The sequence below is a fragment of the Scatophagus argus genome, chromosome 24 (assembly GCF_020382885.2).
Source record: "Scatophagus argus isolate fScaArg1 chromosome 24, fScaArg1.pri, whole genome shotgun sequence".
Classification (NCBI taxonomy): domain Eukaryota; kingdom Metazoa; phylum Chordata; class Actinopteri; family Scatophagidae; genus Scatophagus; species Scatophagus argus.
This window is the reverse complement of record NC_058516.1, coordinates 6,847,503-6,872,454: the sequence shown is the minus strand read 5'-3', so window position 1 is coordinate 6,872,454 and position 24,952 is coordinate 6,847,503. Positions and strand designations below refer to the sequence as shown.

Genomic DNA, 24,952 nt, shown 5'->3' with positions numbered 1-24,952 from the left:
AATACTCAAAAACCTAGTTTTCAATTTGTATAATTTCTGTAACATAAGATTGCAGCAGTTTTGAGAAGCATTTGACTTATTTCAATGTTGGAAATCAACCATAAATGACAGCACTGATGATATTTCATATTTTAACTAGGTCCAAACCTTCATGATTTTCAGAGCCGTTACAATGTATTGTATTTATTGTTTCTACTAACTTTAAAATCTGAATCATCACTGAGGTGCCACCACGAACTCTGACTCCAAATATGCTTATTATTCTTGGACAGCCTTAAATCTGATCAAATGGTGAGCTTTTCACAATACAAACGCAGCTAAGTAAAAAATACAAATAAAGTATTAAATTCCAATTTCCATCCTAGAGTGTGTTATACAGAAAGAAGAAACATTGGGGAAAAAAAGACATCTTTATTTCACATCACATTTTATAAAATGAACCAAAAACCATCCAAGATGAAGCAATGGAAAAAATAAACAAAAAGTGAAGGTTGGTGTGTGTATGTGTGTGCACGTTCAGAAGGGCCTCATGCGTGTGCCAAGTGGTGGGGCTCTGTTGGGTGGGGTGATAGCTATGTCCAGATAGTCTCCAATCTGGAAGCGCTGAGACTGCAATGTCATCGAGTCATCTGCGCCCTTCCTGCCGGACACGGTGCTGCCGATATCTTTCAACCTGCAATAGGGGACAGGCACATGTTTCAAAATATGGAGCACACAAATTCACCAGACCAAATAGCAAGTTAGCATGCTTCATGTATCCAGCCAGTGTTGTTGCAGTAACACAAACCTGTACACTTTGCCTCTGGGGTCAGGGTAGACGATGTTAAAACTGAAGTGGGTCCCCTTTTTCCTGGCCTCTGGATACACTTCCTTTACAAGGCTAGTCAGCTCCTTCAGAGTAGCGTCCATCCTGAAAGGCACACACAGAATGAAGCCCTACTCCATACAACAACAAATAAATAGAGTGAAATGTTCCCTGTCTCACCATGTATATATCTGCAGCTCACTGGATGGAACGTTGCCACGGGCAAATTCATCTGCTCTGTGGTGTCTGCCACTGTTGGTGGTAAATACTCGTAGCAGAAGGGGGCAAGTCTGTAGCACAAATAAGCATCAAACACAAGGTTTCAAGAAAAAGTTAAGTACATAGATGGTAGTATATCGCTGGCTGTGCAAGACAATACAGACAGATGATCTTTTAAGTCTGAGTAAAAAAGGTATATATCAAAATAGACTTCTCCAAGTGCAATTATGTGGCCCTACAGCAATCAATACGAATGTAACGAGTTAAGGCCGTCTTTTTCCTTTGTTAATGCGATTCAACATCTAACATCTACACGCATGCATGGATACCGCACACACCTACTTATCAAAATTAAATCTCGTTTGGTTTGCTTTTTCGAAGCCAAATGAATGGAGGTGTAAATCATATTCCCACCCAAGTGCCTCCTGAAAGTCACCAGTACCTCTGTACCGTCGGTGGGTGCAATACAACAAACACAAAGCGCTCGGCCCACCAGGACAACCGAGGGGTGAGCGACTGAAAGTTACTTTTTGCTAGCGTTACATTGTGAGTGTAACGTTACCATCGAGCATAAAAAACATTTAGATTGTATTTGTCCAATACAGTTCATTCATTGACTTTACCGTAGTCCACGAGTAAAATATTTAGTCAGTTATCACCAAAGTCTCAATTTAAGCAACTCAACCTACAAAATGTCTTCCTCCGTTGGTTTGAGATTAAAGGATGTTTATTATTTTATGTTAGCTAGCACGCTAGCAAGCACTAGCAAGTCGCGGAGGATGCTATTAAGTTTCCTGTTATTCAGTCTAACTGGTGATGTAGAGCATCACGCAGCTTAAAAATAAAGCAACAGTTTTGATGTATGTTTTGCCTGAGTGGTAATATTTTGGAGTTTGTTAAGCTCAAATCAACCAGCTTTCAAACTGTTACCATTTATGGCTAACCGAACCAAGTTAGCTCTTGCTCGAGCTTGTTAAACACGTTAAACCCGGCTCTGAAATAAAATCCCGCTGTCTACCTTTTCTCGATCAATGGGCTTCTCTGGTTCCTTCTTGATTTCTTCCTGTGTGATACGCGATTCAAGGGCCATTGTTATTTCTCGCCGATGTATTAATACAGTTAGGTAGTGCTTTTTACCACCTTGCTTGGACTTTTTTTTGTCGCAGCTGCAGCAACAACTGAACCCTTAACTGTATCCGTTTCCGGTGTGCTTTTGACCTATGATATCTGCATCGCCCTCTACTGTTTCGGAGTGAATATCTATGAAGTACTTAGTTCATTGCAAAGTAATTGATGTATCATTACTCAGCCGTAATGGATGGACTTCCCTGTGCATTTTAATCAATTCACTTTTCGTATTTTCGTATTTTAAATGCTCTGCCTTTGTTATATGATGTAGTATCACAGTTTCAGCTCATCACTTCAACACATCAAGTGAAATGTGCAGAGACATGGTGGCATTGATAATATGCTGTAAAGTGACAAAAATCTGAATCTTACAAAACACTCCAGAAATCATCAGGACGTATTGCAGTTGTTGTACACGGCTTCTTACAGTAGGACCAGTAAATCAAGTCCACCTACGGAGCTGAGACCTGCTATTCAGTCACATGCTGCTCGCCCCCTCGCTCACTACAGTGTGTGTTCTTTACGTAACATATACAGTGTGTGTTTGTACAGTGTGTTTCCTGACACTGGCCCTCTCTGTTCTCCCCTGGCTGGCTGATCAGGAGCTAGTTTGACAATCAGCTTTATTTTACCTCTCTCTCTCCCCGCCTTTCTCCCTACTCATTCACCACCTCGCATCAGAATGGATAGCTTGAAACAGTCCGCCAGCCTTTCTCCCACTGTTTCTTTTTTTTAAGCCCTGTCCTGACTGACAGATCAAACAGTGGGTCTTTGAGTCCAGTCCTGACACTGATATCCATTCACTGATATGCATCAGGAGTAAGTGTCGCTGTTATTCGCCTAATGACCCCATTAGTAACATGCCCTCTCTGTCTCAACTCCGGACATCTTCCTGCCCTTCAGGCTCATTTTCTGCTCGTTTTGCAGTGTCATGTTATATGAGGTGATGTGGAGCAGAGTCTACATACAGAGTCTGCAATCTGAAACAACTCTGTCTTGATGATTAGAAACTTGTAATCAAAAGATAATACTTCAACAAGATTATACATTTTTTTTCCATTTGTGCACTGATGTCTTCAAATCTCAAGTTATAAACCTATGCCAACATTGTAGCTCAAGCAGAATATGCCAAATATGTTTATTATTTTTATGTTTATATGTATTTTTTGCATTTCAGTTTTTTGAATATCCACAATGTAAACTGACAAAGTTGGCTTTTGCTCCCACACTTCAACAAACAGTGGGAAAAGCTCATCGGTCACAGTCATTAGCGGCACACAGAGCTGCACTGTCCTCTAGGCTGACTGCTGCCAAGCAGTGGTTTGATCTGTAGACTCTACCTGTGTCCTGTTACAGTCACACTGGGATCTCGCTCTCTTTCTTTCTCTCTCTCTGTCACACACACACATACAACTTTGTTCTCTTAACCCCTTGACTTCCCCTGATTTGTGTTAACATCCTTACTGTCAAATTAATAGTGGCAAAATTAAAGGAGTTGATTTTAAAAATAGATTATGTATTATCTTGTGTTGAGGTTGAGAAACCTTTAACAAGACTAATCGATGATTTCTGCACCCTTGTGGCTGCGAGAGTCCGACAAAAAGCAAACAGGACGCTTGTTATGAAGACAGGCTGTGCAAGGAGATCTTGTTCCAAAAAACTGCCGCAGCTTTACTACTTTGAGATTTTATTTTGAAAGTCATCACAGGAAGTCTTATCAATCGTTCTGGGTGACTTGACACTGAAGGCGCATCTTTTATGTCATGCAAAGGAATCGGGGGATGCAGCTTTGTGTTTTGTTCAGCGGATCAAACTTCCGTTCAGTTTTTATTTCGTTCTGAAGCTGCAGCACCGTTTGTTCTTCTGCTGCAAAGGACCATGAGGGATGTTTTCTTGAAAACCATCTGACCTCTCCAGACGTAAGGTGAGAAAAGTACATTATCTTGCAGATTTGGAAAAAGTGTCAGTGCTTATGGAAATTGAATTTTAGAAACAAAATAGCACAATCATGATTTGCATTGTTTGGATTTTTGATTTTGAAACAAGTGCTCTTAAGGAACATGTCATCATATCAGGGTATGTTTTGAAAAATCAGTCTTTCTCTAAATGTGAATGGTAAGGCTCAGCGAGGACTGTAGTAGTGTGTTCGCACTGTGTGTTCAGTGTGTTTTTAGTTGAGTGGGCTTCGTTCAGTACAGTTCGCAGTGGGCAGAAAGGTTCATCGGTTCACATGAATGTTGGCACTGGGCCTTCTCTCCTCCTCCTCCTCCTCCTCCTCTCGGTTTCATTCCTTTTCATCCACCTCTTCTTTCAAACTTCTCTTTTGTTTCGTCTCCCCTTCCTGCTTTCATCTTCCTCCTGGATTTCCATCTGTGTTGCTGTTCAAATGAAACGAACCACACCTGGTACAATAAAAGACAACTTTTATGCTGGCAACTGCTGTCATTTTCTTGTAATCCTGTGCTCATGTTTCTGCCTGTTTTCCCAGGATGTCTTGGCCCGCTCTGTATGCTCAGTTAGTCGGGGCGAACCGTCACTCCACCAGCTTGGGTAAAGTCTGGCTCTCTGTGCTGTTTATTTTTCGGGTCATGGTGCTGGTGGTTGCTGCCGAGAGCGTCTGGGGAGATGAGCAGTCTGACTTCACCTGTAACACTCTGCAGGTACTGGTGTGTGTGTGTGGGATGTAACGTGGTCAAGATGCCGTTTCCCTCTGTTATATTGTCAGTGGCGCGACAATCTGTTTGTCTCTGTCTGTTTTTCAGCCTGGCTGTGAAAACGTCTGCTATGACCAGTTCTTCCCCGTCTCCCACATCCGCCTCTGGTGTCTTCAGCTTGTCTTTGTGTCCACGCCAACGCTCCTGGTTGCGATGTATGTTGCCTATCGGAACCACGGTGATAAGAAGAGGCTCCTACAGGTGTGTGTGCTGTTTAATATGTCCGCCATCCTGCTGGGAGACAACCTCACTGTTTCCTCTCGTCATCCAAAGTCTTGTCCTGTTCTCCATCCTGTCACTCCTTACAAGTCTCATCTCGTTGGATCTTTTAGCACATGTCTTGCGTTATGTCTTTGTATTCTTTGTGTCTTTGCTGGCCTGGTCCTCTCATGTTATGTCTTTTCAGGTCATTCCATGTCATGTAAGGTCTTTTCTTGGTCCTGTCTCATCTCTTTCTGTTATGTCACATCATGTCATGTCACCGGTGGTCTTTTTGTGTTATGAGTCGTCGTGTCTTTTCTGGCAGTTTTTCTGGTTTTGTTCATGTGTTATTTTATCTGTTGTGTCATTCGTTGTCTTGTCGTGTCATGTGATGTCCTTTCATGTCATCACGTTTGTTGTGTTCTGGTGTCACCTCTTATCCGGTTTTGTTTTATCATGTCATGTTATCATTTCATGTCTGTTGTGGCCGTGTCTTGTCTTATTTTATCTCTTCGTATCATTTCATGTCATTTGACAGAGTTCTGGTAGAGCTGGCTTCCTCAGCAGCAAAGGCCAGGATGAAGAGTTGGAGACTCGAAAGAAACGCAGACTCCCAATAGCTGGCGCCCTCTGGTGGACATACGCCTGCAGCCTGGTATTTAGGCTGCTGTTTGAAGGAGGCTTCATGTAAGATTTATGTTTCTGATCTTCTGTCTGCCCGCCATATTGCTGGTCTGCTGCCATAGAGTATGTGTCTGTGTCTGTGCAGGTATGCCCTGTATGTGGTGTATGATGGTTTTCAGATGCCCCGTCTGGTGCAGTGTGATCAGTGGCCGTGTCCCAACCTGGTGGACTGCTTCATCTCACGCCCCACTGAGAAAACCATCTTCACTGTTTTCATGGCCACCGCTTCTTCTGTCTGCATGGTCCTTAACATGGCTGAACTTGCATATCTCGTTTCCAAGGCTGTCACTAGGTAGAGGTATTAATTAGTCAGACAGTCAGCTGATTAATTTATTAATTATTCCATCAGTTGTCGTTTTTAGCTACGTTAAAATTCCACATGTTCGAGTCTGATCAGCTCATGCAATCTAAATGTTTCAAGGCCTGTCAGATTCTGAAGTCCTTCATCCTTCATCTGGGTTATCAAAATGCATAAAGTCTTTAAATCCATGTGTACCTCCTTGTTTCAGAAATCTCTGTGATCAGAGGGAGAAGAAGACAAGCAACAAATCCAGCAGGGAGAGAATGCAAAATAAGGCAAACTAGAAGTTACTCATCCCAACTTGAGAAAAGCAGCAACACGGTGGATGATACATGATGACGAAAGAATTTAAGAAGACTTGAAACAACAAGTGGTACACACCTGAATGACCCAAAACATGTGGAAATACAACTGAACATTTTCTGTGATACCTAAGGTGTAACAATCAGTGGGAGGAGAGGATGGAATCAGTGTCAGCAACTCAAAAATGCATATTTACATGATATTCAGACCGTGTCAGTACTCGCCTTTTCTCACTTCCTGTCCACAAATAAAGATTTATCTCATCTTAACAATATGACTCCTTAACATCTTTTTAAGTCTTAAAAATCTATCTGACTGTTCTGACAAAAGAAATAAAGAAAAGCTGCCGTGAACAAGACAAACAAATCTATTTTCGTTTACAACAGATGTGATCTACTGTATAGACCTCTGCTGACCTCTGCTGGTCACCGACCGCCACTGCAGTCCGACTGACAGGTCTGTGTGTCAGGTTAGAGCAGGAATGTGTGGTGAAAAGGTGATCTCACTCCATGACAACCAGCCGCGGTGAAATATTAGTTCAGTCAGTGCTACGAAGCGGTCTCTTTTGTCATAAATCATTATAAAATCGTTATATGGAGCTCTAAACTTTGCTTGTTTGAAAGGTTTGTGGACTAAAACTGTAGAAGTTTTAGGCAATTCAGGAACAAAACTATCCAAGCTATTTTGTTATTTTTTCATATATCCGCTACAACTTTTCACCAGACCTTAGGCTACTGCTGAAGAGCTTTTTCTGTTGTTAATGTTACTGCTGCTAATTCCGTGATTACAATACATAGGATGCTAATATTAATGCCGCTTTAAGCTATTTAAGTTATGTTTTAAACCCGTTTTAAATGTGGGTCGTCAGTGATGGGATGCGTCCCCCCACACACACACGCACACACACACACGCACACACACGCGCGCATACAAGCACGTACCACCCCCACCCCCTCGAGCGCCCCATGCACGGGGACACCAATGCGTGACAGTGGCGGATGGCCTTGGCCACGCGGAACGCAGCCGCTCCGCTTCGCCTTCGCGGGACAGGTTCCACACGCGCCCCTTTATTTAGACTAGACTAGTCTTTTTTAACTCTCTCTCTCTCTCTCTCTCCCCCCCCCTCTCTCTGTAATTATCTCCCTGTGTCTCTCTCCCTCCCCCCTCCCCCCCTCCCACTTTATCTCACCCACTTCTCACTTGGTCGCCTCGAGCCCGCCCGTGGGAGTAAAATATAGAAGGAGAAGAAGAAGAAGAAGAAGAAGAAGAAGTGGAAGTGAGGGGGTGAGAGAAGAAGCGCGCTGTTTCAGAGGAGAGCGGTAAGCAGGTGGATGCTGGAGTGATGGTGTCGGATGGTTGAAGTGGGAGGGAAGAGGAGGGATTATCATCCTTCCACCTGCTGGATTATCAGCACCTCTCATGCTGCGTTCACTTCCCTGTGGGAAAGACGGCAGACAGGAAGCCACTAATATTTCACTTCTTAAATGTGGGACATTTTTCTGAATGATGACTGAACGGAATCTTTGAGGTTTAAGCGCTGTTAACGACTTTTTGATATCGTAGTTACTATTATCTTTAAAAACACAGTAAACTGAGCACTAAACTAGGCTCCACAACATCCTAGAAGCTAATATTAAAAACAGCATAAAACTTTTTGCATTGCACTTCACCATACTTATTTTTTAAGACTGAATATTATCTCCGTTGTGTTTGGTATTGCTACCTCCATGTAATAATTCTAAAAAGAGGGCTGATTAAAGGTTACCCAAAGCTTCATCACCAGTCAGGAAGCACCATCTGAGCTCTTGACTTGGTGGGACATGACTTCTGACAGGTTTTCTGTCTGTGTGAACATTACTGTTTGGTTTGCTGTGGAGATCTAAGTTACAGCTGTCAGTGTTACTGAGTTGCAACCAAATTCAACAGAGAACGTCCATCATAACAACACCATAAAGCTGAATATTAATATTCCCTGTTTTTTCTGGGACGTCGCCAGTTGGACACCCTGGTGGACCTTTTCCATCCGGGTTTACCTTCGTACGTCTTTGTTTACATTTAAAGAACCCTTTTTTTACACAGTTATGTACTTTTACACACGATTGACATCTTTATTTACATAACTTTTTACAGTTTCACACACCATTTTGTACCTTTATAGTGTTTATTCACTTTTACATACAGCACATTTGCACACTTTTGTACATGTTAGGAGCTGTTGCATACCTTTTTGTACCAGATGAAACACCTTTGGACATTTTATGCGCTTTACTAACTTTGTGCACTTCCTGTGTCCTTGCGCCCTTGGTGACCCTGAGTTGTTGTCAGTCTGTATCATAATTTCTTTGTGATCAGCACCAGTCATGTTGGCACTCGTGGAGTGAAACAGCTGTTTACCATATGTGAGCTTATGAACGGTCTAACTGACTTTGAATGTGCGTGTAACCACAATTAGTGAACGTTTCCACTGTCTGCATATCTTTAAAAGGTTGTCAGGGTGCGAACGGCAGGCCAAGAGTTAACTGTTCGGGCTGTTTTAGCACAAAGACCTCTGATCCATCAAAAGCACGCGCCAGTCAGGACAATGTCCATCTGGCAGCTTCTCTATTGTCTGTCGTGACAGATGGTATTTCATCACGTCAACACATCATGTACATGTACACATGCCGCTGTTAGATTGGTGTATCAGTAGACAGTTACAGTAGCTTGTCTGTTCATTTGTTTGCTGAGATTATTATTTTGTCTTTATTCAGCTGTAGGGCTTAGAGGCGTGTGGACCTCAGGTTAGCAGAGATGGAATTTGTGAAGGTGGATTTAGGAATCACACTGTTCATATAATTTGACTATTTTCTTATTGACTTTCATTGTTTCTCCTGTCCACTGATTTACTGCTTGTAGGGGTAAATCAGTTTGGCTTTATCTTCCATATTAGAAGTTAAATAAGCTGTCGGCGGCTTCGTGTTAGTGGCTCAGGAATACAGGAGCAATGTATGCTACTGTAACTTTGAGTATGTGTGTGTGTTGCAATGTGAGCACATATCAGTCGATCCCAGGCAAACATTTGCCCTCCTCAGCATTCTTGGGATGTGATGAGTCGAGCATTCAACTGGGACAACCTGTTATCCACTCATTCACTTCCCACAGATGGCTGTCCATTGTCCACTAGCCGGCCAACGCTGCCGCGTGCACACACACGAGTACACACAAATATGTGCACGTCTGCAAGCAAATGTACATGTGCACAAAGTAAGAAACGGGAATGCACGTGCTGATTTTTCTGAACAAAATTGCTATTTTGTGGAGCTTTTTTAGCGTCTTTCAGCTCATTGCTTCAGTGCTTTGGTTCGCTTTCACAGCTGAAACAACCTGTCCAGCACCAAACCAGCAGACAAGGCTGGAGACGAGCTGGTGAACACAGCCAGAATTTAGCACATAAAGACTCAGATATTTTTCTCGTGAGAGTGAACGTTTGACTTACAGTTCATCACCATTCATCAAATGAACCCTAATGCTGCTTTGCGCCAGCTGAGCGATTAAAGCTGCTATCGTTTGCTAACAAGTTTGTCAACAGCTGGTGAAATGTCAGTGACTCTTTTAAAGCTTGAATCTGATTTAATTTTTTTGTAAACTAGACTCCATGCAGTTTAAATTTAATCCATGTGAAATGTAACAAATTTGATCAGAAATGATTTTTTTTTCCCCCGTCCTTCCAGGTATTGTTTTTCTTCTGATCTCTGGTCGATGGATTTATCACTGACGATACAACAATATTTTAGTAAGTCTGCTTTCCCTTTCCTTATTATAGCACTTGCTCCCAGCATCCCACATGTGTATGAGTCCACCCCTGATAATGGTTCAAACAAATGCACTTTTTATTCTTGTTTGAGAGAGGTTTGCTCAAAACTAAAACTACTGCACTGAGCCTTGTCATGGGGATTTAATATGAAGGAGCAGGAGTAGCCAAAGTCACTTCATGATCTGTCTGTCATTTCTGTTTTCTCCTTCAGATGTCACTTCTGCTCCACTCTCGTTCTCCTTCTTCTCCTCTTGTTTCTCTCCACAGGCTAGAAAAACTGAGTGAAGCATGGGTGACTGGAGCTTTCTAGGGCGGCTGCTGGAGAATGCTCAAGAACACTCCACTGTGATCGGAAAGGTGACCGTCTGACTGTCGAGGAACTTACTGAATTTGAAATGATATCAAATTAAGTTTGCTCTTTTACACTCCTCAACCATTGAGAATATTTTACCAACTTCCTGCTGCTTCTGTAGTTTAGGAAAGCAGGAGACGTGTCTGATTGGCCGCAGGGCAAGCAAAGCAGTTGAGTTTTTCTACAAAGAGCATCCAGCTCAGTATCTTACCAGTGTCCCTTACCATCAGCTTACCATTTAGCTGCCTAACCATAACCATACTGTAACGGCCGTTTGCTCCTTCCTTAACTTAAACCATAATGCATTGTGGAAAGCAGTAATAATTTCTTGTCTGGGGATTGTCTGGGCCACACAGCTCAGTTTCCCATGTTGCACCGAAACCTAATACAGCAGCCACATTAAGTCCAGCTGAAGTGTGTAAGAAATCCGGTCTTCTCCATCCATTGTTTAATCCCTCGTCTCCAGGTTTGGCTCACAGTCCTTTTCATCTTTCGCATCTTGGTGCTGGGCGCAGCGGCCGAGGAGGTTTGGGGTGACGAGCAGTCTGATTTTACTTGTAACACGCAGCAGCCTGGTTGCGAGAACGTCTGCTACGACGAGGCCTTCCCCATCTCCCACATCCGCTTCTGGGTGCTGCAGATCATCTTTGTGTCCACGCCCACCCTCATATACCTGGGCCATGTGCTGCACATTGTCCGCATGGAGGAGAAGAGGAGGGAGAGGGAGGAGGAGCTGCGAAAGGCCGGGCGGCACCAGGAGGACCACGACCCTCTGTATCATAACGGAGTTGGCGATGGAGGCGGAGGTGGTGGGAAGAAGGAGAAGCCGCCTATACGTGATGAGCATGGGAAGATCCGGATCCGTGGTGCATTATTGAGGACCTACATCTTCAACATCATCTTCAAGACTCTGTTTGAAGTGGGCTTCATACTGGGACAGTACTTCCTCTATGGCTTCCACCTGAGGCCGCTCTATAAATGTGGCCGCTGGCCCTGCCCCAACACTGTGGACTGCTTCATCTCCAGGTTAGACAGCAGGATTTTATTGGACATTGTGTCCTCTTTGTTTCAGTGTGCTTTTATTATTTTATTACTTGTTTGTGTGTTTGTTCATTGGCAACAATTTTTCAATCCTTTAGTTACTGTTGCAGCAAGTATTGGGCTTTCTGTTCTTTCACTACACATTGTTTGAACCTTTTGAAACCATGTCACACATCTCTGGCCAACAGTCAGTTTTGCTGGCTAGAAAGTTTCATCAGCTGTAGCTAATTAAGCTAGCATTAGCCCTGAGAGTTTGTCTTCGTCCGACATTTGAACGTCTCAAACGGCCTCTTCAGCATGAATTTCATGGCCACCAACATGATGTTTATTAAACTAGGCTATTGGTGCTCCAACCAAAAAGTCCAGACCAGCGTGATGAGCAGAGTGACATGGAAACAACATAACCTGGTCTGTGTTTTGTTGTTTGGCAAATCAAATGTTGCCTCAGTCAACACTGGCTGGAGAGGAGGACAGATCTGATGTTACCCTAAACCAGTAACAATCCGGTCACGTTTTCTCACTGAGGATGTGCTTGTCGTGGAAAGTGTTTTTAACCACACATCCTGTAGCATTTGCTGTGTATGTTAGAGCTAATAAAAACAGTTTAGAATTAGTTTAGAATTAAATCTGTTTTTGTCTGTCGTCACAGGCCTACTGAAAAGACAATCTTCATCATCTTCATGCTGGTGGTTGCTTGTGTTTCTCTGGTCCTCAACTTGCTGGAGATCTACCACCTGGGCTGGAAGAAAGTCAAGCAGGGGGTCACCAATGAGTTTGTGCCTGACAACGAGTCACTGCTGCAGGGCGCAGAGGAGCATGGAGATGCAGAGACGATTCCCGAGCAGATGTCTCCTTCAGTGCTCCACTGTTTGCCAACGTACGCCAGTGTCAGCGTGGTGCAGGGTGGAGCAGCAGGAGGAGGAACCTACAGTCCAACTGAGGCCTCCTCTGCAGTGATGTCACTGCCCCCCAGACTCAAGATGGATGGCACAGTTTTCCACCCAGATGACTTCCTGTTGGAGGCCGCACCCGCTTCTTTTTATCTCAACGGTGACAAAGTGAGTGTCGCGAGCCATGGGCAGGTGGCGGCAGTGGAGCAGAACTGGAGCAACATGGTGCTGGAGCTCCACAATCCAGGTGGAAAAAATTCCTCCTGTCCTCCTCCTCTTCCCTCCACTCCCACCTCTGCCTCCTCCTCTCCTCAGGAGGAGACAAACCCACCACTTCCTCAAGGGGAGCAACACTCCACTTTCCCTACACTTCCTCGTCACACCCCTCTTTACCCCCTCACACTGGAGGCGGCAGCAGCAGACGAGGAAAACCCAGTCGCCACAGCACCTCGTATGGTCCCGCCTGACGACTTCATGGTGGTTACCAGGGCGGAGATGCATCAGCCTCCTGCTGCTGTGGCGACAGACATCCGGAAGCCAAGTCGGGCCAGCAAGAGCAGCGTCCGCGCTCGCCCCGATGACCTGGCAGTGTAGCTAAAATACACACGTACACACACACACACACACACACTCACACATTTACACAGCCATGCATACATGCTGTGTTTACACAGAAAACTGCAAAACAGCACAAAAGCGCACACAAACAAACACTCCAGCAAAAGTCATGCAAACCGTGTTATTGCATGCAGCTGGAGTTGGCTGCTTATTCTGATCTCATGAAGGGATTGAAAGAGTTTGGTCAGATTACACCGATGGCACCATGCTGATGTCCTCTCTGCATGTTAGCAACCTGTAACACATCAGCACACAGCGGATATGCAGAAATCTTCACATATCTGGAGTCAAATACAGTGGAGAAATGGATCCAGTTCTCTGTCATTTATCAACATTTAAAATGTTAACGCTCTTTATTAATAAAATATCAAATATAGTTGGTACAAATGGCAGGAGCAACAGTTAAAACACCACAGTAAAAAAACAAATTCAGTCATAAGGAAAATACTGTCAGATGTTTTTCAATTGAGTGTGGAGGACACGTAACAAAGTACATGATATTTCATTTCAAACCGAGGGGCATCTTTATTAATAATATGGGCGTATGTTTCAGCTCTGGAACTTTCTCCCTTCCTCTTGTCTTTATGCTAAACTGTGCTAGTGGATCTGACTCACAGTTCACCTACAGAGACAAGAGTGATGCTGACTTTCTTATCTCACTCACAGCAAAAATGTGATTTGCCAGACTTCCAAAAAAAATGATTTTACCTGTTTGTTATCTGTTTAATGACTCGCTGACTGACCAACATGGCTGCCACTTGGTGTTCTGACCATCCTCTTTAGACGGGGGAGGTAAAGTGGAGGTCCCTGAAATGAGGATCACATACTTACACACACACCTACAGTACATATACTATTTATCCAGCACAGACACAAGTAAGGAAGGTTATAGTGATGATGATGATGATGGTGATGATGGTGATGATTGGACTAACTAATAAGTTTGGGAGCGTAGAGGCAGCGATACTATATTCTTTTATTTTCTTTTAATTCTTTGCTGGGAGACATCAGAGGAGAGGTTTGCACTTTTGTTTTATTTATTTTTATTTTTCTCGTGACGTGTTGGTGGAGCTGAACAAGTCCGTGTGTCGTGTTGTCCGTCGGCGTGTGCTGCTCTCAGCCTGTAGTTTCCATGAAGAGAGGGATGCACTGATGTCAGGACAGAGCAGATGACTGGAGGAGAGCAGCAAGGCAGTCCCACCCTGAGACATGGTCCTTAGGGTTCACAGGCTGTGTGTGTGTGTGTGTGTGTGTGTGTTTAGGTACCTTAATCTTGTTTCAGTGTTGACAAAATGACATCTCTGCAGTTACATCAGGGTAAACTATATAAAGTATATAAATATGTAAATATATGATGACTAATAGCATTGATAGGCACCACAGGGTGTTGAACAGAAAACAAGTTTCTGGTCAAGCTGCAATTGATAGAGACTTTTACCTGGAAAAATCCAAAAGGCTTCAGCCCCACAGGTCACTTTATGTAAAAATCCAAAGTGAGGAGAGGTGAGGCGGGTTTAAAACATGACGTATGAGCAAAGGCTCAGACGTACATTTCAGTGAGTTCTTTAATGAGCAGTTTTAGCAGCTTGAACAGAGCATGAAGCAGAACACCTTCTTCCTGACGCTTGTGTTTGCGGTGTGTTACGGAGCTGTCGAGTTCCCCCTAGCTCTTCTGTATAGGAGGACTCTTAAGTTAATTTTCTTGACTAGCTGTAGATTATACAGTAGCTTTTAGATTTTTTTTTTTTTGAAAAAAGAAAGCAATATCTGAAAATCTAAAAAAGTGAAAACTGTTTTTTTCTTGTCATTTCTTAACAGACATCCGACACAGGGATGTTCGTTGTTCCTGTTCTTATTAATTCCTGCCAAAGAAAGAAAGAAAGAAAATGGCTAATTTAAGTACAGTTTTGTTGCCTCACAGCAACTTCCCAACAGCTTTAATTCATGTGAATCGTATTTAATCCAACAGTCAGGAATAAAAACAAATGTATCCTAGTAGCAAGTCAGCAAAGGTTTTTAAGGTTTGTACACCTTTGTGTTTCTCTCTGAGCAGATAATTATTTGATTCTACTTAAGATACTTGAAAAATACTAGAAAAGGTGCTACATTACGTCACATGTGCCTGAATTAGCATTTGAACTTCAAATAACCAAAAGGTGGTAAAGAAAAAACTGATTCAAAATATTTACATTTTGCTGTAAACAAAATTTTGTTTTCTAGTTTGATAAAATAATCCTGACTGAAGGTCCACTGCTTCACTTTTTCTGGAGCTTTCAACCACATCTTACACTTTGTTTTAGTTTTGTTCAGATCTGCTAAAATGTTTTACTATCAGGTGAATAAGCCACCATTGTGTCCTGGGTTCATTCTCTTAAAAAGAAGAAAAGTGCTGCTGTTTGCCTCGACTGGTCCCATACTTTACAGATAATTTAATACACTGCAATTGCTGCTCCGCTGCATTCACGGCAACTTGGAACTTTTGTTTGTGAGCTCGGTGATAAATTGAAACTGCTGGGTTTAGCAGCCAGAGTAAATTAAGGTTACTCTGAATTAAGATTAGCATTCGGCTAACTTCTGAATTGCTAATATTAAATGCATGTTTAATTCACATCGCCTATGTTGTTAATTATTGCACATTATCAAATCTGCGGTCTTCAGCGTTTTTAAATATGAAATTGTTGAAGGAATAATAACACATGATACACATGTGAGCAGAGCCAGGCTAGTTGTCTCCCTCCTGCTTCAAACCAGCAGGTCTTCGGCTGTAGCTTCGCATTTAACGGACAGACATAAAAGTGATATTAATCTTCTCAGCTAACTCTCAGCAAGGAAGCAAATAAGCCTGCTTCCCTTCACATATCCACAAAAGATTCTCTTCATGCAGTATAGAAAGGTGTGTGTGTGTGTGTGCTGGAAGCAATGCAGCCAATCTGTATTTTTTTTTAATCACTACAAACTTTGTTCCACCAGTGCTTTCGTGTCACTGTGCGTGATGCTACGCTGTGATTCAGGCTTCATTTACGCCACAGTGTCTGAGCTTGGCTTGTGTCAGGTGCTTTTTCAAGAGCTGCGTCTCTGCAACGTGTCACGAACGCAACTGCTTAACTTCTATAAACCAGATGAGGTACCCAATATGAGGTAAGATGCAGTAACAGGCACTTAAATTTTGACACATCAGCTACTTTTTAGTTTAGAGCAACAGATTTTATTAAGACAGGATGATCCTTAGACTGAATCTGTGCTGTTGGCTGACTCTGTCGAATGTTTACATGTCCAAGATCAAACTTAGGTGCTCTTAAGCAACTTCACCAGCACTTGATCTGTTTTTAAAGAAGAAGTTATCAGCTGTGATGTGTAAGACTTAACCAAAGATACTTGTGCCAAAGATATCACGATACATGATGGGTTTTTAAAGAACATTGCTAACCCTAACAGTCGTGACTCCAACCCCAACATCGGTTTTACAACTAATGAATCTGGGAACCAAAAACAGACATGACGTTGAGCTTTGTCTCCTTTGAAAGACTGTCGAAACAAGGTTCATTTTATTTCTATTGCTGAACTGTTTTTCACAACAACCTTGTTGTTCCAAGCTGTTCTTAGTACCGTTTCGATATGTAGGGAAAGATTTGCACACAGTTGGATAGTTAGAGACAACTGTAATGAGGATATGAAGATACTATAAATAGAAAAGAAAAAAGGGTGTCCTTGGAGTAGCATTAACATATTTTTGTTTATTTATGGAAATAATTCTATCAAATTAGACTCGGAATGGACAAGAAATGAATCTAAAGTGCTTTTTTTCTCTCCTCAATATGGATTGAGAAACTTTTTGGCGACTCCAGCTTTTTTACACCATGGATGTGCCTTGAGACATTAGTGCCACAGAGGCTGAGTGATGGGACTTCATGGCGGCCCCCCACCAGCAGGGACACAGACTCCCATGTGTTAAAAATGAAGAACAACCCCTGCTTTTACTCCCGTTGTAAAATGACTGTCTTTGAAGCAAAGTGCCTTGCGTCTGAACCTTTTGTTAAAGAACATGTTGATGTAAATGTTCATTTACCTCAGATGTTTAAGGAACTGTTACTTAATAAACTTTTTGTACCAAACCTGTTTTCTGTCATTGTTAACATTTTCTGTTTGAAACCAAAACAACCTGAGCAGTTTTTCATGCTCAAACTGAATTGAAAAAAAAGAAAACAAACAAACAAACAAGTGAAACAGCTGGCAGCTCTGGCACAGATCAGAGCCAGTAAAGGTCCAGTGTGTGGGATGTGGGAACTGAACACAGATGGACATAATGGCTTCAGTTTCCCGTCGGTAAATCGTGTGAACATGGCTGTCTGTGCAGGGAGCAGTCGAGGTCACTTTTGTCACATTGTCTTGATAAATTTTGCGCCCTTTGCCGTATCATACAGGGTGATGAGAAAAACACCCAACAGATCAGCCATTGCCATGAGGACATCACCTTCCAAAGCTCCACATGCTGCTAAAGTAAGTCTCATGTTGATAAAAAAATAACTACTGTTGAACAGCCACACTCGCTGTCTCCTGGAAATGAGTAATCAAACGTGAACATGTAATCTCTTTTGTTTTTGACTGACCTTAAATTTAACTAACTTAAACATTATTATTATTATTATTATTATTATTATTATTAAGCCTACTTGATAGCTGGTGGTGAAAACAATCTGCATGGCCTGCTGTGGATGTGTATGTGTGTGGTGGTGTTTCTATGTGCACATGCATGTGTGTTCCCGTGTGTGCGTGTGTCCTCATGGCCTCGCCCATGAAGCTGTGCTGAGGCCAGCTCTTCCTTTGTGCTTGCTGAAAGTCCCAGGGATTTGGGCTGAACAAAAACCACTCCAGGGAGTGAAAAGGCCTTGAAAGCCGGCTAAAGCCATCATGACCTCTGGACTCTTGCAGGCTGCTGCAAACGTGTCCCTACGATCCAGTTTGTACTGTATATTTATACTGTATATATACTGTGCACAAATACAAATACTGCGCTTTCAAATAGAATAAGAGCCAGTTTCTAGACATCCTGACTGAGACTGGAAATGAGTAGCTTCACTTTGACGATTCAGAGAATATTACGAAATTAACGTAACGGTAATTTATAATTACATTTTAAATTAAGATTAAATTGAAAATTATTATTATTAATTTTGATTTCAGACAGAGTCATGCTTAACTGGTTTAAAACAAACAAACATATAAGAAATAAGCCTAAATAAGAAAAGAGTTACCAGAGGTCTCGAGAGCATTAAGAAATGTTATTTTAATGGGGAACAAATCTGTCTGAAATGTTGTTGTTGCTCAGCTGGGCAAGTGTTTTGCTCATAGACTTTGTTCACCCAAATGTTTTCCCAGAAAAACATTTGTATACCAACAGCTGAGCCTGAAGACGCGCTGTGATAGTGTCTTGTCAATCACTAGGTAGCCACGCCCAGTTTGCCAAGACAGACGATGATACTACCAATCAGAAAACACTAAAGCACAAACACGTTCACAGCAGCAGACTGAGCAATAAGGAAGCTCATCGACTGCATGTGCGTATGATGCTGCATGAGTGTTATTTCCTTTGCTCTCACTTGCCTTTTAGCTTTGCAATACCATCATGCTGTCATGCTTTGGATTTGTGTTGTCCACTCTAAGCTGAGGAGTGAATTTTTTTTGTTGGTCACTTCAAATAAAATAAATTCATTTCAACTACTGAAGTGCCCTTTTGGCATGACATTAGGCACAGATGAGCCCTACGGTTGCTGGTAGACCCTTCAGAGAAAAAGCTGTAAGGCATGACATGGCTTGTAAACAGTCGCATCTTCTTCTTAATATCATTAAGATGTTGATGCATTAAATCCAGTTCTTTATTAAGATGCTGTTAACGCAGGGGGTTTAATGTTGAAGTCATTCTGATTCTCTCGTGATTTGTGGTGTAACACATTCATTTGTGGAGTAGGTCCCCTAGTGGCCAAATATTGACATTACTTTTAAAAAGTTCCCTCTGGATGTTGTTCTTCATAATTGGTCTTTACCATAAAACTGTCATATTAAACACTGAAATGAACAAAATAACTTACACTCCACATATGCAGTTTTCCACTTTTTATTCAGCCAAAAAAAAATTTATGATGAAACTTCCTTACATTGTCCACACATCCAGATATTTTAGCAGTTATACCTCATCGTGGTTAACTTTCTTTTATCGGTGTGAATCACTGTGCTCATGGAAAGGAGACAGAAGTTGATGTCTGATACGCAGTTGAATGTGGAATAATTCCCTCATCCCTGAATCCTAATCCTGACATCCCATCATTGATGAGGTGATACTTTGAGGCAGAGGGGCAACTCTGCTCGCAGCCAGTACTGTGAGGCTGCTGTAGTTGTAATACTGCGAGCCCTTGAACAGATTAATGCCCTGGACTCCACACAGAGCAGCATCGATGTTGCCCAAGGGCAAGGGCAGATTCTGGACTATCACCCTGGGCGTGGCAGTTAGGTCAACAACATGAATACTCTGTCCTGTTGGAAGAAATGTGTTTGTAAAAATGTTGTCTTCTAGATGTATTTCAAGAGTTTCAATAATGTTTAACAGAGAATGAGAATTAATTGAGTAATCTTACCTTGGATTATATTAACTGTGTGTTCACCGGGACAGACAAAAGCAGCATCCACATGTCCTTCTACACCGAGCTCCTCCTTCAGGGATTTACTGTAACCTTCAATCAGGGTGTAGTGAGCAGCACCTTTATAGAGGTAAACCTGATCGCCCTGCAGGTGTGTGGCACAACAGGAAGGACTTTAGTTTCACCTTCAAGGTCTCTCAAGGCTGCTAATGAAAGTGGGACGAAATTTGATTTGTTACTTAAAAATCTACCTTAATCAAGTAGATTTTGTCAGTGTAGGAAAAGACAGCATCCACTCCACCAGTCACCTCCTTCCACGCCCTGGTGATTGGGAAGGCGTGGAAGCCATCACGATGACTGTCCAGGCGCATGTAGATGGGACCTGAGCAGGTGAACTGTAATCTTAGTAAAAGCTTTCCAGCAAGCTCGAAAGAAATGGTCAAAGTAAAAACATAAATATGTGCTTTAAGTATGAAGCTCAAGCCAGTAAGCAATTGTCTTATGTTAGCATAAGGGCTGGATGCCAACATTAAACCTGTCTAGCAGATATATAACAGCATGCTCACTTTTGCTTATGAAAAGGATTGCCAAACACGTAAACAACACGGTGACAGCAACAGATAAACAGTCTAATGTGTTATGCTAGCTAATGTTGGTTGCCGGCTAACACCAGACTCGGTCGGGGCGGGCTTTTAAATCACTCTGATTGGTCCGTTTGTCTCGTGCGTCAACCACGCGCAAGGCGTTTCAGTCAGTTTACTGATGTCAGTGTTAGAGGCGGTCGGCCGGAAGTTTGCTGTCTGTGTTGGCGAAAACGGAGAAAAAGCGCGACGATAACTGTGGGGAATAAGGAAGAAGCTCGTAACTTGGGGAATTTATTCTGCTCCAAAACTTCTCCAAACAACTCAACCCTGCGTGTCTGGCAAGTGTCCCGCTGTTAGCCAAACACGCAGCTAGCTCCGGGCTAGCAGCTGTGCCCAGTGAGAAAGAATGACGACAAATGTGTTCAGACTCGTTGAAGCTGTTGGACATTTTGACTGTGGACATTTCATGGATTTAATGTCATTTTTGCTGGATTGGACTCAGACTGACGGCTCCACGTTGTAAACATCACTGGTGAGTTCTCTCATGTTCATTATTTGCGATGACATTGGCTCTTTATGGATGCTGGCAGTGTGGTTTTTATAAAAATTGCGTGTTTGTTGCTGCTTGTGTTGCAGACCGCCGTGTCTGCTTGGTTATTGCAGTCATGTTAATTGTTTGTATGCTTGTAGTTTGTTGTTGTTGTGGGTTAATTATTGTGTGTTAGCATGCGGCTGTGCGGTTGCTCGGGCGTTCAACATCACTGAATGTCAAGCTGTGTCCATTTGTCTTCTGTCTTTGCTACTTAAGTCTGTTTATTCTTTGTCCTTTATGTGACTGAGGTTTGGTTAAGTTATTGGTAAATCCGTGGTGCTGACCATGGTTCTGAAACAGGCTATCAGCAGTTGTGCTACAAAAGTATCAGCAGGTGGCGCCAGCAGCACACAGTCCTGAGGGTTGTGTTATTATAATGCAGGTGAGGTTGGCTAATTGCCGGCCAGGCTTTGGTGCTTGATTGACGCATATTGTTGCGGGTTAGGAGGTGCACATTGACTCTCCTATCGCATCGGGTGGATACGAGTATTAAAAAACCCTGACCCTCGCATAAACACCACTCACACTATAAAATGCTAGCTGATTTCCGCCTTTCCAGTCTTCATGGCAAGCTAAGATAAACGCCTCCTGGCTGTAGCTTCGCATCCTGTTAACTCTCAGCAAGAGAATATGGAATTGTTATGCTTTTTTTAAATTGTTATTATTATTTTTACTTCACCTGCAAAGATATAAGTTTTGCCAGCATCATTAGTCGTGATGGCATCTAATTTGACCTCACTGCATTTAGGGATTTGATAACGACCTCCTCGTCCATGACCTGTAGTGAAATACAGAAGATTAATCAAAACATATCTGTTTTTATTTTTTAACATAATGCAGTTGTAAGATTTGTACCAAATCTGTTCTTAATCAACTCACCAAACCCGGGGCAGTTCATGAAGTAACTGCGGGCGTCCTTTGGGTAGGCACCGCTCACCTCTCCGGACACTGGGTGGAACCTGGTGAAGTTGTGTCCATGGAAACAGTAGTAGTGCTCCAACCAGCGAAAAGCAGACGTGCAGGTAGGCAGGTGGGACCATGTCTTGGTCTTAACTGTCTTTGTGGTAATGTCATAAACGTGAACATCATGTCCTGTGGGGATTTGAGGAACATGGATCGATATGCTTAAAACTTTTAAAAGTAATTTTTTGTCATTATTAATAAGCTTAAATTACTGCATTTTTTGAGTGAAAGCTTAACATACAGAACAAACATAAGGAACAAAGGCTTGCAAAAATATTTTAGCAACAAAGGTTCCTTCATGACATGACAAAAATGTCCTGCTGTAGCTAATTTCCTCCACTAGAGGGCAACATTGTCCGTATAATACTGAGATCCACTGTAGCACTTGCTGAGGGAAAATTCATCTTTCTTCAACTTGTTCCATAATCTTCCATTTATTTTAAACGTGATTTTACAGCGTAATTATATTCCTGATTTAGTAAGATAATTATTTTGCACTGAATGTCAACATACCCTTGAAGAACAGCACTGAGTCAGCCATGCACTCTCCTTTGGGGCACTCCACCGCAGCATCCAGGTGAGTGGGGACTCCTGGGAAGTCATCCTGGATCTTCTTCGGATACCCGTCTTCCAGAGATTGGTTATAATAGCTGAACACCTTGTCATCCTGATTACATCAGAAAAAACGTATAGATCAGTGGCAATTATTGGACAGCCTCTTGATTTGAAATTTTACAAGAGTAATATTACAAACGAATGCATCATACCTGGAAGAAATAGATGTGATCGTGGTCATCTGGGTTGTCTACGCTGTGCATGCGGAAGGCAGCGTTGACGTGGCCGATGTGATGGAGGTCATCAAGCTCTTTGAAGGTCTCATTGGAGAGATGAGCTGGACCATGGAAACCCTTCCACAAGTGGGCACCTGAAGGGAAAACATCAGAGTAGTTTCATTACACTGCATTAAATTCAGTTTGGCAAAATATGTAACATGAAACTTCTAATTCTATGAGACAGTAAAGAACATCAATCTAAATTAATAAAAGAGTTGTGTCATTTTGTATTGAGATTTGGTTTCAAAGTGAAGAAAATTGATACGATGAGGATTTTTCCACACCTCATGTATAAGACTATGAAAAATGTTCCATACCTTTAAAGAAGAAGGTGTTTCCTTTCTCGTCAGGAGCGATGGCATCAAACTCAATACCTTCACATCGGTTTGGCAGAGCAGCATCTCCATCTTTATTTAGCAATAAAGACATAATGTATTGTTACCATGGATGTAATTGAAATAAGGGTAATGACAGAAAATGTGTATTATTAAACATGCATTGTGCAGGAGAAAGACTTGCCTTGTGACTGATGTGTAATTGACAATTTAAGGACAATGCCAGAGAGAAAGCAGGATTATGATTTAAATATGTTTAAAACTTACCACTTACTGCTGGATGTTGTGGGTGTCTGTGGATGTTAGAAAAAGCTATTTATCATCTTTCTGCGGTTCAGCATTTTATTTTCAAATAGCCAGCCTTGAGTCATCATGATGATCAGAATCACACAGGGACACACTGCCAAGGTAATGCGATGACTTTGCACTCTTGTATTTGTTCAGTTGATCCAAGTGGTGAAACTCAAAGGACAGCCTTAATAATTACCAGGGATGACTCAACACTTCCCCAAAACAAGAAAGGTGGCATTTACAGGGCTATTGTATTACCTAGTATGTATTACCTGCAAAATATTTTATTTTTTCTCCCACCTGTATTTATGTATATATGCAACTGACAGAATCCGCGAGAAACTTGAAACTGAATCATACTGCATGTAAAGCATATGTTCTTTTTTGCATGAATAAACTGCACACACAAAACCCTTTATTTTCAAGGGTTAAAAAATCTTTTGAAACATTCATGTAAATTCAGCAGTTACGGATCCTAGGATCAGGATCTAAGAACTAGCACTGACGTGAATGAGCCATGACCCATGACCCATTTTGAGTGTTAATTCAATACAAGAAAGAGGAGTATAATACTCACGCAGGTGCTCCATTAGTGAGGGCAAGTGCCAAACACAGAAACAGAGTTTTGGTGAACAGCTCCATGTTGAAGTCCTCTCGTGGAGTCTAACTGTGTTGCAGAGCTCTGGCAGCACAGGAGCAGAACCTGAGCTTTTATACTGGTGTGTGTGTGTGTGTGTGTGTGTGTGGACAGGTTGGGAAACTGCATGTTTACGTATGTATGTGTGTGTTTGCGTTGACACAGTGTTGAAATTTTTACTGTTGCAAAATGAGGCTTTGACATGATCCTTTACACATTACAGTTTGCAATTAATGTCATTTAGTAATATCTTTTTTCTAAAAATATTAGTATTGTGTGTAGCTCAAATTATGTTGTTAGTAATTGCCTTGAAGCACAATATTTGTTTTTAATAAAGCTGTTTTGATGCTTGAGGAAATCTTCTCAGAGAGGAGGTGGAACAGAAAAGCTTTTCTTTGCTTTTTAATGTGGATTTCATAGAACATTATTGATCTGTTTGGTTAACATTTTACTACTTTTATCTGTGTTTGTGTTACTTACGTGTTCAAGAGTAAGCTCCCTTTGTTCCCCATTCTGTTTGGTAACAGACTTTTCCAGTAATACAGACATTGTTGGACAATCATGGAGATGAGAGAAATATGTCAAAGCTGACGAACAGCCTTTGAATTTGGCTGAAAAAAATCAAGCTTAATTAGATGTTAGTCAAATTTTAATTCTTTTTACTCAGAGGACAGTACAAAAATCAATAATCCCCTCCCAAGCTTAAGCCAACAAAACAGTTTGATCTGCTGATTTACATCAATAGATTACACACACAAAATTTTCATTATGGGAATATTTAACAAAATTTAATTTAGTATCCTTTAGGCACACAGCAATACCATGGGCTACCAAGCTTCTCTACATCGTGGATTAGATTAATTTGAAAGAACAAAACAAGACTTTAGAACACTCAAGAGTAATTAAAAAGCATGCAGTAGTACATCTATCCACTACTTGTCTCTTTAGTTCTAAATAAATGAGCTCTTCTGAACTTCTACAGTTTTCTGGCATCCACTGATTATCATAATAAAAAGCTAACAAAGTACCATCACCA

At 41.9% G+C, this 24,952-nt stretch overlaps 4 protein-coding genes across 4 annotated transcripts; 2 read left to right on the top strand and 2 right to left on the bottom strand.

Moving 5' to 3' along the window:
• Positions 1 to 398: 398 nt before the first annotated feature.
• Positions 399 to 2,257, bottom strand: sap18 (Sin3A-associated protein). Its single transcript, XM_046382902.1, has 4 exons — positions 2,043 to 2,257; positions 986 to 1,095; positions 788 to 910; positions 399 to 673 (listed from the first exon to the last, which is right to left on the bottom strand). Exons 1-4 carry the CDS (start codon positions 2,112 to 2,114, stop codon positions 517 to 519), a joined length of 462 nt encoding a protein of 153 aa, XP_046238858.1. The 5' UTR covers positions 2,115 to 2,257; the 3' UTR covers positions 399 to 516.
• Positions 1,348 to 6,627, top strand: LOC124055778 (gap junction beta-2 protein-like). Its single transcript, XM_046382900.1, has 6 exons — positions 1,348 to 1,532; positions 4,641 to 4,812; positions 4,915 to 5,067; positions 5,606 to 5,754; positions 5,837 to 6,043; positions 6,261 to 6,627. The coding sequence occupies exons 2-6, from the start codon at positions 4,642 to 4,644 to the stop codon at positions 6,334 to 6,336; spliced, it is 756 nt and encodes a 251-aa protein (XP_046238856.1). The 5' UTR covers positions 1,348 to 1,532; position 4,641; the 3' UTR covers positions 6,337 to 6,627.
• Positions 6,628 to 7,484: 857 nt separating this feature from the next.
• Positions 7,485 to 17,189, top strand: LOC124055768 (gap junction alpha-3 protein-like). The gene is made up of 5 exons (XM_046382882.1): positions 7,485 to 7,674; positions 10,066 to 10,127; positions 10,416 to 10,505; positions 10,967 to 11,526; positions 12,191 to 17,189. Exons 3-5 carry the CDS (start codon positions 10,437 to 10,439, stop codon positions 13,023 to 13,025), a joined length of 1,464 nt encoding a protein of 487 aa, XP_046238838.1. The 5' UTR covers positions 7,485 to 7,674; positions 10,066 to 10,127; positions 10,416 to 10,436; the 3' UTR covers positions 13,026 to 17,189.
• Positions 17,190 to 19,145: 1,956 nt separating this feature from the next.
• On the bottom strand, positions 19,146 to 23,992 carry hpxb (hemopexin b). The gene is made up of 10 exons (XM_046382883.1): positions 23,857 to 23,992; positions 23,256 to 23,281; positions 22,971 to 23,060; positions 22,588 to 22,745; positions 22,334 to 22,487; positions 21,737 to 21,949; positions 21,537 to 21,635; positions 19,933 to 20,063; positions 19,679 to 19,826; positions 19,146 to 19,577 (listed from the first exon to the last, which is right to left on the bottom strand). Exons 1-10 carry the CDS (start codon positions 23,919 to 23,921, stop codon positions 19,351 to 19,353), a joined length of 1,311 nt encoding a protein of 436 aa, XP_046238839.1. The 5' UTR covers positions 23,922 to 23,992; the 3' UTR covers positions 19,146 to 19,350.
• Between the last annotated feature and the right edge of the window lie 960 nt (positions 23,993 to 24,952).